At 47.3% G+C, this 12777-nt stretch overlaps 1 protein-coding gene across 1 annotated transcript in view; it reads right to left on the reverse strand.

Annotated features, from left to right (window-relative positions):
• TENM4 (teneurin transmembrane protein 4) overlaps positions 1-12777 on the reverse strand; it is a 2953681-nt gene that overhangs the window by 508710 nt on the left and 2432194 nt on the right. Inside the window, exon 18 of the mRNA XM_079930721.1 lies at positions 75-176. Within this exon, the coding sequence (XP_079786847.1) occupies positions 75-84 (10 nt within the window). The 5' untranslated portion in view covers positions 85-176. The remainder of the gene's footprint in view (positions 1-74; positions 177-12777) is intronic.

Genomic DNA, 12777 nt, shown 5'->3' on the forward strand with positions numbered 1-12777 from the left:
AGATGACATTTCTCATCAAGACCGCAGGTTTGCAGTCGATGATGCAGAAAATCACAGCAGACAAGGGGACTGACCTGGCTCCATGTCAGCATGTTCTGAAGAGTCAGCAGTGTCTGTGGGCCCTGCAGCCCTCTCTCCGGGGCCATCGGATCCTGGAGGATGAGATGGGATCCTTTCTGTTAAAGCAGAGAACACAGACCCAAGTGAGCGAGGTGGCAAGGTGTCCTTGACCTGGCCTCACAGATCTGTCCCTGGCAGTCAGGGCAAATGCACACCAGTAGGGAGAGGGGGCTTGTTACTGGTCCCACAGCCATGAAGAGAAGCAAGTGGGGTCCCAGACACCCTGGGAATCCCACACAAACGTACTCTCTGCAACCTTCCTTTCTTCTCCCATTTCATCTGGTCTTGTCTGACAGCCATTGTTGACATCCTTCCTCAAGCTGACCAAACCCCTCAAGGGCAGGGACTGCAGATCGGTCCTCTTCACAACCCAGGCAAAGGCAGCTTGGAGCAAAGTAGAGTGTTCCGTGAAGGACTGCCTGTACGCTGTGACGGGGGTGGGGAGCGTGTGGAACATGTGGCCGAGGCACTGGCCCCTGCAACGGTTCTACCATTGATTCACTGGGCAAATAAATACATCACTGAACCTTTTGAACCTTAGTGTCCTGCCCTATAGGATGGGCCCATCTTCCCTGTGATCTACCGTATGGGAGTATTGGGAGTCACACAGGCAGAATTCCTTCCACACAAGAGCCTGGCCCTGGCCCGCTTGCTTATCACTCTGCAAACCTCTAGTAAATCACTTCCCCTCCTTGAGCCTCTGTCTGAAAGAGAAAAAATCTGAACGAGGCTACTTGTCAGGTCCTTTCGGCCCCTAGAATTCTGTGACAATGTTGATTCATCTCTGCACCTCCAGTGCCCAAGGAGATATCTATACACAATAAAGGTTTGTGAAATGAATAAAAGAAAGCCTATCTCACTCAAAAGAAGAGGGTGGAGAGGCTGAAAGGTTGTAAGCCATTTGCCTTAGGTCATTGCAAAAGGAGGAGCTGGGATTTGATCGCAGGTCCTCACATACTTAGGTCATTGCAAGAGGAGGAGCTTTTTATATAAAAGACACTCTAGGCTAAAGGACAATGCATGAAGGATACATTTAGGCATCTGAGGTAAAAAGTCATTGTTGGAGAAATTCCCTGAATACCTATTTGCCAAATATACCCAGGAGTCTAGCTAAGAAGACATTACTGTCTATCATAAGGTGAGGAATGACTGGCAATCGTCATTAAAGACAAAATTCTCCTAGCTGTGAGATTTTGCTAGTTTCATCTGCATTTCCTGATTCTTTATTGTAAATTCTCATTATTCTAAACAGAGTGACTATATTAGGTGGGAACATTCGCCAGCCTCTGCCCAAGTGCAGAGTACCCCTTCCCTCGGGGGTTAGGCTCCCGAACACCCCCCAGGTAGAAGACCTGATGGGCCGAAAGAGAATCAACAAGACCAAGTTTAGAGGTAAACCTAGAAAAGTCCTGATAAATCATGCTATATTCACTAAAATAAACAATTGGCAGTACACTCCATAGGAGATGACTATCATTTTATTGAGCAGTAATAGTTATTGTGCCCTTAATTTCTATTTACTACGCCTTGTTCATTATCAGTTTACTCTCCAAATTTTCAGAGAGGAGCAGGAAATTGTTTTACTGTAACAATGGACATGGTAAGAGGCCCTTTCTCTTGTGTACGGGCCTCTCCCCATATGCCCAGAGCCTTGAGAATTTTAGGACTCAAAGCTGTTGGCTTTGCCCCCAAGGGTCCGTCCCAGTCCTATCCTGTGACTTGGATGAAACACTCAGGGTCTTTCTCAAACCCCTCTCCTTTATGCAGGTCACACAATTCCACTCTGCCTCCACAGCTTCAGGCCAAAGCTTGTGCTTTGGGCCGTCATCTGTGTCTCATTTGATCCAAGCCACCCCCCCCCCCTTTAAGAAGCTGCAGAACTGCAGTTCTACCCCTCTTCCACCATCTTTGTCACGCTTCCAGGGAAAGCCTCAACTTCTTTTCTTCTATTTACGTTTATTTTCAAGGTGTATCCCTGAATTCCCTCTTTTTCAAGTCATCACGTGGCACATGCAGGAGGACTGGTTCCAGGACCCCCTCATGGACACCAAAATCCATGGATGCTTATATAAAACGGTGCAGTATTTGTATAAAACCTACACACATCCTCCCAATATACGTTAAATGACCTCTAGATTACCTATGATACCTGATACAAGGTAAATGATACGGAAGTAGTCGTAAATACAATGTAACTGCTACGTAAGTGGTTGCCAGTGGGGCAAATTCCAGTTTGGTTTTTGGAACTTTCTAGAAATTTTCCCCCCAAGTATTTTTGATCTGTGGTTGGTCGAATCCACAGATGTGGAACCCAATGGATATAAACAGCCGGCTGTACCTCCAATAAGCACCACATGACTGTTAATGAAACCCAAACTGTTAATGAAACCAAATGCCCATGGGTTGGCCAAAGGTTTTAGAAGTATTATACTTATGCCCTAGCACTTTGTGAAGGGAAATCCAGTTATGTCGGAATGAGGGTGTATCCATTCCTTTACTTGTTCACTCACTCATTCATCTCTATGCTGAGTGTTAGGTGTGATTCAGGACACACTGGTGACTCAGAAGCAAACCACGCCCTCGGGAAACTCACAGGATGACAAGGAAAATATGACAACACAGCCACAGGTAATGGAAATACTTGGCAGTTTTGTAAGTGGATACAGAAAAAACAGTGAGAGGATGGAGGAATGGAGAGGCCACCCTGGCTCACAAATTAGGGAGCAAACGGTCACAGCATGCCGTTCAAGCCCAGCCTTGCACCAGAGATAGTGTCAGGTGGGGTGGCATGGGCACAGGGCAGGGCACTCGTGTGAGGAAGGACGTCACAGGAGGAGAAAGCGTGACAAAGAATGAGTGCGGGCTGTGTGGAGGGAAGCAGAGGATATCACACCTGACAGGGGACGTGGACCCCAGTGAGCAGGGCCCTGCAAGCCAAGGCAGAGAAAGTAGCCATTATTCAATGAGTGATAGAGAGGCACCGAAGGCTTTGGAGCAGAGACGGGATGTAATTGGAGATGCGCTGTAGGAAGAGGGATCTGGCAAGCTCGCACAGTTTGAGCTGGAAGGGGAGGGAGCTAACTGTGTGCCAGGCGCTGGGCAGAGTGTTCGGTGCTGGTACATATTTGATCTCAGTTAACCTTCTAAACAACCGTAGGAAGCACGCCTATTCCTTCCAGACGAGAAAATGAGGCTTCGGGGAATTTCAGCAGCTTGCCCCTAAGCCCCCAGCTAGGAAGCGGTGGAGACGACATCTGGATCCTGTGTTTTCCCTTTCCAGGTGAGCCTTAAAGCATGCTGTGACCCTGCACAGACACGTACACCGGACCCCCCAGTACACCTTCTGCTCCCAGCATACCTCCCACCCGCCCCAGGATGGGGGGAAGCAGGATATTTCCTGGGCTGCCCTTTGAGAGGCTCAGATGGAATTAAGTGCCAAGGGCCTTTGCTCCTGCTCGCTTTCCCCAAAGTGACCCCAAATCAAGCAAAAAAGACAATACCTTGACTTGGGTCCGAAACAACATGGACTACAGTCTCTTGCAGAGAATTTCAAAGGTAGCGGGAGACCACACTCCTCTCTTATAAGGAATGCTTGCTCTGTCTTTCCCTTCTCAGCTAAGCTTCACAGGAGCAGTGGACCCAGGAGCCCAGGGGAACATATTTCAATACCCAAGACTCTGCTGGGCCATGGAGGATGTAAATGAAGAACCCAGCATCTATGGGCTGACCTCACTGTTTGGGAGAACTGCCCAGAGGACTCGATGGACTCCACCTGCAGCCTGGAGACGATGATTATGATTCCCTCCCATCAAGATGCCTGCTGCTAAAACTTGTTTTTTTTCAGGGGAAAAAAAGATTTCCTCATTCTAAGTACGGGACATGGTGATGGCTGTACTGTGCACCTGACAATCGAGGGTGCAGGCTTTCTTTGAGGAAGCCTGGCACAGTGGCATGAGCAGTGACTTTGGAAGCAAATAGGGTGGGTCTTAATCACACCCCACCGGGTTACCAGCTATGTGGTTTTGGGCAGGCCATTTAGATCCTTAAATTTCCTCATTATTAAATGGGAATGATAACAAGGGATTAGACAGACTAAGTGCCAGGCACTTGGTACATACATAAGAATGTGTAATGATTTCTGCTTGTCTTTATGTTCAACATTCTGGCTTCACTCTCCCAGTGAGGTTGCTCTCCTCCTCACAAAGTTACCAACTGAAGAAATGGATATTTGGAGAAAAAAATGCCGCAGCTATAGCAGGGTGTTCATACCCTTGACCTAGCGCTTATTACCAGTGTCTTAGAATTATTTGTCAACACGTCCTTCTCCTCCACCAGACTGGAACCTCCTTGAAGACGCTGACCACAGTGGCTTCAATTCCCGGCACACAGATGTCCCGTTCTACCTTAGTTCCGTTAGATTGAGATCCAAGCAAACCACACCGTTTGCAGTTCTTCTGGGATTTTATTTTCCCAGCCTGGTTTGAAGAGTGACTTCTAAGCAACGCCTTCAAGAGCAAATCCAATCCTCTGAAAACCATCTCCTTAGCATGGAATCATTAGCATGGAATGCTTCACCTTGTTACTCTGCTAAGACCTTTGGTTCCTAATCCAAACCCATTACATGTGCCAACATATTCAATAACATCTTAATAATGCCAAACCTCCCGGGTCTCTGGACAGAATCGGATGAGGTTGAGAGAGCTGGGGTCTAACAAGATACCAGAATGGTACATAGCAGACGGGAAGGAGATGAAGCATTAAAACTAGATTCAAACCCTGGCTTGTACAGTTGGGACAGCCCTGTGTAGTGCCTGGGATGGGGATACATGCTCAGCAAAGGTTCATTCCCTTCTCTTCCTCTGACTCCAAAGAAAAGCAAAGCCATGAAACTTGTTTCAAGCAAACGGGGAGAGAAGAGAAGATTCGCCACGTTCCTGAGTCCACTTAGAAAATTGATTTTTTTTTAAGTTTTTCTCCCTGAGGACTGAAGGAAGCAGGTTATTTCATTTTAATTATGGTTGCTCCAGCTGCCGCTTGTGAATCGCCAGACCAATTTGCAGATTAAAAAGAAAAACACACATACACACCCCCAAAGACAAACTCACCGACAGAATCTACTACGTTTGCAGAAGGACACCTCCTTCAGAGAGCACAGCCAGAGGGCGGAGAAATCTGGACTGTCCTGCTCGAGACACTCAGGTCCAGGCAGAAATCCCCGGACGTGCTCACCACCTGCCTCCCCTCCCACATCGCCTCCTCTCGGCCCCCAGCGTCCAAGCCCAGCTGGTGAGCCACACAGCAGCATAATGGAATGTTTCATGTCGAGCAGCTGTGCACTTTTAATGCACACAGGGGAAAATAAAGGCAGCAGATGGTTTTATGTAATCTTCCTGTGAATTTTTCACTGGGTATCCTCATTCACGAAGGCCTGAGAGAGTTTTTTTTACAGGACCTCCATGGGTCCAGTGAGCCAGCCCCAGACTTGGGGGCCGGTGAGGATGGGTCTCTCATGCAGGGAAGGTGGGTGGAGCTCACTTGCCATTTTCCAGCCCATAGGCTGTATCCAGGTTTCCACTCAGTATTCTCCTGTGCAGTTCTCCCCCTGTGGCCTCCCCAGCAGCTCTCAATGTTAGCCACGGCAGACGATGGCTCATGAATCCTTCACAGGTGAGCTGCCCAAATCCACAACACATGCGGATTTTTCTTGCAAAGGATTGAGGCGGATCCGTGCTATTGCAGGGACCTTTGTCAGGGAGAATACTGGGTGGAGCAGATGGGGGCATCAGCGTTCGGCTGCCTGAGGGTAAGACAAAAGAGACTGGGCTCTCACCAGACAAAGATCATCTGCTTACGGCGATGCATGAGAACTCTGCCTATAAGAGGTGGCACAGAAGCAAGCACAGGGTGGGGGGTAAACAGTTCTCAGGCACTACAAAGCAACCTGCTGATGTCTGTGGAAGCAGTGGAAAGTTTTCTCCGTTTTCTGAATCTTGCTTTTACTGCACCAATGTTCACCTTGAAGCCCTTCAAGCACACCATCAAAAATTCTGCGATTTGGGCTTCCCTGGTGGCGCAGTGGTTGAGAGTCCGCCTGCCGATGCAGGGGACGCGGGTTCCTGCCCCGGTCCGGGAAGATCCCACATGCCACGGAGCGGCTGGGCCCGTGAGCCATGGCCGCTGAGCCTGCGCATCCGGAGCCTGTGCTCTGCAATGGGAGAGGCCACAACAGTGAGAGGCCCGCGTACCGCAAAAAAAAAAAAAAAAAGAGAGAGAATGAAACCCTTTGTTGTTATAAGCCACTATGATTTGGGGGTGATGTGTACCTAGCATTAACGAGCTGATCTGACAGATTCATGGGTTCTATGAGAATTGTCGTATTCTTTTTTTTAATTGAAGAATAGTTGCTTTACAATATTGTGTTAGTTTCAGGTGTAGAGCAAAGTGATTCAGTTATATAAATTCATTTTTTTCCGATTCTTTTCCATTATAGTTTATTATAAGATATTGAATATAGTTCCCTGTGATATACAGTAAATTCTTGTTTATCTATTTTAAATATGGTAGTGTGCATCTGTTAATCCCAAACTCCCAATGTATCCCTCCCTCCACTTCCCCTTTGGTAACCATAAGTTTGTTTTCTATGTCTGTGAGTCTGTTTCTGTTTCGTAAATAAGCTCATTTGTGCTGTTTTTTTAGATGGAATTTGTCATATTCTTGAAGGACCCTGCCTCCCTGGCCATCACGGATTGGTTCAATGCCGGGTGCCTTAGTAAAGCCAGATGAATCACAGTTGTGGGGGAGAGCAGAACCTGGTCAACGCTGGACCAGTTAGAATTCTTCCCTGGGATTTTTGAAAGCAGGAAGTGAAGAAGAATGTAGTCTCTAGTAGTGATGATTGTAAGAGATGAAAATTTGCTAGCTATTGGTGGCCATGTGAGTGTTACGGGTTGAATTGTGTCCTCCAAAAAAGGTTATGTGGGCATCCTAGCCCCCGTGCCTGAGAATGGGACCTTACTTGGAGATAGGTTCTTTGCAGAGGTAATCAAGTTAAAATGAGGTTACTGGGGTGAGCCCTCATCCAATATGGCTTGTGTCCTTATAAAAATGGGAAAATTTGGACACAGAGAAGATCAGAGTTATGCTGCCACGAGACAAAGAACTACCAGAAGCCCTGAGAGAGGCCTGGGGTAGACCCTTCCCTTCAGAGGGAACACGGTCCTTCTGACACCTTGATCTTGGACTTCTAGCCTCCAGAACGGTGAGACGAGGAATTTCTGTTGTTTAAGCCTCTCAGTTGTGGCACTTTGCTATGGCAGCCCTGCAAACTAACACGGAAAAAATAGGGAGAGCTGGTTTGCAGGGAGAGAAAGAAGCTCACAAGTATAAGAGAGGTGACCAGAGCAGCAAAAAGAAACAGAACAAATCTTAAGAGAATTAGAAGTGTGAACCCAATTCCACCGCATCGCTGCATTTTCTCTGGCTGCAAGGTTCGACTCCTTGGATTTGACGAGGCAGTCGTAAAAGTCCCTCTGTTTTGAGTAAGTTGATTCTGAGGTTTCTGTCACTTTGAATCAAGAGTCCTAAGCAGCACTGTTATTCATATTTAATCATTATCATTAATGCTAAGAAAAGAAAAGAAATGTAGGTGGCTCCAAGCAGTGCTGAACTGACCAGAATGGTGACGGATGGACAAGCAAGCCCGCTGCTTCCAAACGCTGTCCAAACATGTCCCAGGAAGAGACAGGGTTCCCTCCTGTCTGGGTACGACAGCTTTCATATACTCACACAGATTAATCCTCTTGCTGTTTTCCTTAATCCAGTAACAGCCAGAATAAAATCTGAAAAGGATTTTCTTCTGCACAGTTATGCCTTTCTTCCCAATCCAAACACAACTGCGTGCCTGGCCCCTTGAAATGCTCCAAAACAAAACAAGTCCAGCCCAAATCCCTCATCTCTTTTCATGTTATTTTCTTGGCTGCACAAACTTAGGGGCCTTTGTTTCTTCTGCTCTGCCCTTGGACGCTTCCTGTCCACATTCCCCTCTGTGTGACCTCCTACGTCAGCAGCAAGGGCTCCAAGCTAGCAGGAGAGAGGCAGTCAGAGGGAAGGCAGCTTGGAAAGTATTCACCACCCTGGACAAGAGCTGAGGTCCCCTGAAGCAACTCACCAGCCCTCTGGAATAACCAGCGCACACGGGCCCTCCAGGGCAGAATGTGGCTGCATAGCGGGGGGGTCTGGCTTATGAGTTTGCTCTTGTAGAATAGAAGATAATCGTTCAAGCTGTCCTTGAGCCTCTGGGGCTGCAACCATTGTAAGAATAAGCGGAATCATTCTACCTTGACGATCCCACAAAAGAAGAGAGAAACAGCTCTCCTCCAAAGGACTAGGGACAGCAATTATCCACATGAGCAAGATTTGATGACTGCAGAGATTACAGAGCTCACTGCCCTGCCCCAAAGTAAAGGAGGATCCTGGTTTCTTTCCACATCTGTTCAATCCAGGAGAACAAACAAGAATATGATGGCTGTATCAAGCTGCCAGCTGTCTTGATGAGAGAAATTAGAAAAAAAAAGCAGTTTTCTGGGAGGGGTGAGGGCCAACTCAGCCTTGAACAAAGAGGGTGGGGAGGGTGAGAGGACTGAATGGATGCTGTGCCCTTCGTTTGTTTGCTCTCAGGCCCCTTCCCCACACTTGCTCCTCTGCTCTATCTCATGGGGAACTGCAATGCTCAGAATCCTTTGCTCACTGGCTTCTGGACAGGTGGGCTTATGAATGGAGGACCCTGGCAGCAGATTGGAGGTAAGAAGAAGAGAGAAGCGAGGGTATCTCTCCCTCTCTTGCTTGTTTTAGACAGCATCCCTGGCAGTGGCCACATAACATCTGTCGCTTCAGGTCCTGACCCTGTAAAATGGTTCTGTCTCCTGCTGGATTGTCCCAGCTTTGGGGCTCTAGAAACATCACCTGCTCTCATTGTACCTCCAGGTCTAGGGGCGATAGTGGTTCCCTGTTGTTGTTGATCTCTGGGATGACTCAACTTGTACCATTTAGCTTCTCAGCCATTGAATTAACTGTGCGGCCAACTCCCTCTATTAAATTCCCTCTGTTGAAAGACCTATGGTGGTTTCCATTTCCCTGCCTAGACTCTGATGGATAGAGGTGCTGAGAAAGAATCTGCAGGTGGAAGTGCCACGCTGCAGCCTCGAGGACAATGAATGCATGAAGCCTCCCAGTGCTTGGGCTGGGATAGGGAGCCACTGCAAAACTGACCACTGCAGTCAAGCCCAGGAGGGAATAAGTGATCGGTGAAGCACCTGCCAGGCACTGGAAGGTTGGAAAGGCATCCCTGGAAGGAGGACAAAGTCAGGTCTCTGCTTTTTTTTTTGCCCCCATGAACTTAGGTAGCTTGAATGTGACTTCTTGTGTCGGTCAGTAAACTAATGTGGGAAAGGCCAATTACTGATGCAAGGGATGTGGGAAAGGCCAATTACTGATGCAAGGGATGCTGGGTTGTGAAGCTTCAGAATCCTTTGGCAGGTTAGGGTGGACTGAGTCTCTGTAGGGAAACCAGGCGTTTAGTGAAACTGAGACAGATCCAGAAAGACATCTCTTAGCAGATTCAGTGAGATGTTTGAGACTTAATGTGATGTGGCTGGATCTTGTCTCTGTTGACACCTACAACTGTTAAGGGTTATTATTGGTCCTTCCAAATTCAGACAGGTGGGAGAAGCCATGCTTTCTTGAGAGAGGATGGGGACAGGAATAAAATAGGAGAACATTTTTGGGACTGCTGAGAGAACATTCTTGGTTAGTCAAGAAGAATTTAGATGTGAAAAAGTATACATACACAGACAGACACAGGCTGGGACAGAGGAGACAATGGTGGAAAGAGTGCACCAGAAACTGAGGGAGAATGGCTTTGCAAGCTCTCCTTGTGAGCTAGCCCCTTGGTGGCAGGCAAGTTTCCCAGCAAAGGTCAGCTTCTTACAGTCAGAACGGGGGCTCTGAACCCTGGCGCATTTGCCTTCTGCTTCTGCTCAGGCCCTTTGTCACAGGTGGCCGTTCAGTGACTGATCCAATTGTCCGAGACCAATGTCCCGCACAGGAACTGAAAGGACCACCAGGTGTGGAAGAGCAGGGCTGTTAACGAACTTCCACGTGCCTCACCTCCCTGGAAACCTCTATTGGTCCCAGAGGAAAAACCAGTGCTGGGACTTCAGCAAAGACGTGGTCTGGACCTCAGCATCCCCACCCACGCTGACACACGTGCTTGTTTCTATGTTCATGAAGCTGAAAACATTTGTGGGGGGAGAAACTGAATTGGAAAAGAACCAGTCCTTCCAGAGATGAGGAAACCCAAGTAAATTGGGGGGTTACAAAGGTTTCCCCACTTTAATTTTTTTCCATGTTATCACGTCTATTATGTTTTTTAATAAAACATATTGTAGAAGAGTTTTAGATTACAGAAAAATTGCAAACATAGTACAGACAGTTCCCATATACCCTGCTTCTATTTTCCCCTGGATTAACATCTTACAGTATGGTTCTTTTTTCACAATTAATGAACCAATATTAATGTTATTATTAACCGAAGCCTATAGTTTATTTGAATTTCCTTAGTGTTTCCCTAGTGTCGTTTTTGTTTCAGGATCCCACGCAGAACACCACATGCCATTCAGTCGTCACAGGTTCTCAGGCTCCTCTTGGCTATGACGGTTTCTCGGATTTTCCTTGTTTTTGATGACCTTGACACTTTGGGGGAATACTGGAAGAGTATTTTGTAGGATGCCCCACTACTGGAATTTGTCTAATAAGACTCGGGTTACGGGCCATTGGGAGGAAATGTGCCTTGTTTTTAACTCTTTCTTTGTTTTAACTCTTTCTTATGGCTCTAGCCCAGCTGGGGCCACTGGTCACTAGCTCAGGAAGGCAGCTGTGGTAGATGTGCCCTGGAGTCACCACAGCACCTACGGAGTCACACTGTACACCCCAAAGTCCTCACAACGTGGCCACAACCGACCTCTCCAGCATCAAGTGCTGCGTTTTCCTTTCCTTTTTCTCTTGCCGTATCAGACCTGCTTGCAATTTCCCAAACACACCCATACCTTCAGATCTTTATGCCTATGCAGTTGCTGTTTCCTCTGCCAAAAATGCATCCCTCCCCTTGGCTACCTGGAAACCCTCACTTGGAAGACAGGATCTAGCACAAAAGAAAGCATCCTCTTTGGAGTCTTCTCTGATCCCAAACAGGATTACTGGCCTTCTTCTCTGTGCTTCTTTGTACATTTCTGTGCGTTCCTGATCACCCTGCTTAGAACCGTGACACCCTCCGACACTCCCAGCCCCTTCCCTATTTCTTTCCGTAGTACTCTTCAGCATCTGACGTGCTCTATGTTTAACTTATTTATTGCTTGTCTCCCCTGTCAGAATATGAGCCTCTTGATGTTTGGGTATGTCTCTGTCTCTTCACGTGACGATGAACTTCCAGGGGAATGCCCAGATCCCATTTAACAAGGGAAGCCCTGTGTTGAAGCCATGTCCTGCAGACCATTTCAGGACACCCTGATTATCATTAACTGCTGTCCCTTCTTTCAGGACGTCCCCCACACTCTCTGGAGTACCATCTCCTTGTGGCTGGAAGGGACAGGCAGTGTATTATTATGCAAGATCTTCTCCAGAAGTTTACAATCTAAGAGCTTCTAAGCAGGGGTGAGGCCGTTCTCTTTCTAGAGCTGGATTTCTGGCCTGGAACAATGCCCCTGATCCAGTACTGGATGGTTGGGACCATCCCCAGGAGCTAACTTGGCCCTGACACCTAAGGAGAGGAGACCAGTCTCTGCCAGCGACTAGCATGAGGACACGGACATCCTCCCTGAGCCCCAGTTCCCTCAGCAGATAATGGAAATAACATCATTACCTACACTACTGCTAGAGGGCTGTTGTGGGGATGGCTTGAAAAATGGGTGGCAAAGCACTTTACAATCTGTCAAACCCAATCTAAAGCACTTTTGCTGACATCACCAACAACTAGCCCAGGGGTCAAGTTTTCCGAGACCATGACACTGCAGGAGCCCTTGGGCTCTCCATAACCCATAATGCAGTCAGGCAGCACGTGGGGGGGATGGGCATTACCAGGTTAAACTTTATAAACAAGCCGCTGGGCCTTTTGACTTAGATCAAAATCAAGTGTTTACTATAAAACATACACATAAGCCAATCATATGTTTATGGTACAAAAGATGTGTCCTCTGGCTGCTTATCAAAGGGTCTTGGGCTTAGTCTGCCTCTGATGTTCCTTTCAACCCACTGGACCCACTGGGAAAGAGGTATGTGCTGGGGAAGAGGTATGTGCTGCCTGGGAAAACCTGCTTCCAAGCCTTGGCTGGGGTTTGAGCACACTGATTGTACAAGTTAACGTAAGCGGAAATTAATTTTACTTTACAATTCTACACAATGAAAAGGAAAGAAAATAAAGTGAAAAAGACATCAAGCAGGAAACATATCTGTAGCAGAGAAGAGGGTTAATGTCCATTCAAAAAAGATCTGGTGCAAATTGATGTGGGAACAAATATAAGGACACCAATAAATAAATTGGGAGCAGACATGGGCATGTTACCCATTAAGTATATTAAGCAAATACACACATGGAAAAAATGTTCA

This window comes from Stenella coeruleoalba, assembly GCF_951394435.1.
Source record: "Stenella coeruleoalba genome assembly, chromosome: 8".
NCBI classification, from domain to species: domain Eukaryota; kingdom Metazoa; phylum Chordata; class Mammalia; order Artiodactyla; family Delphinidae; genus Stenella; species Stenella coeruleoalba.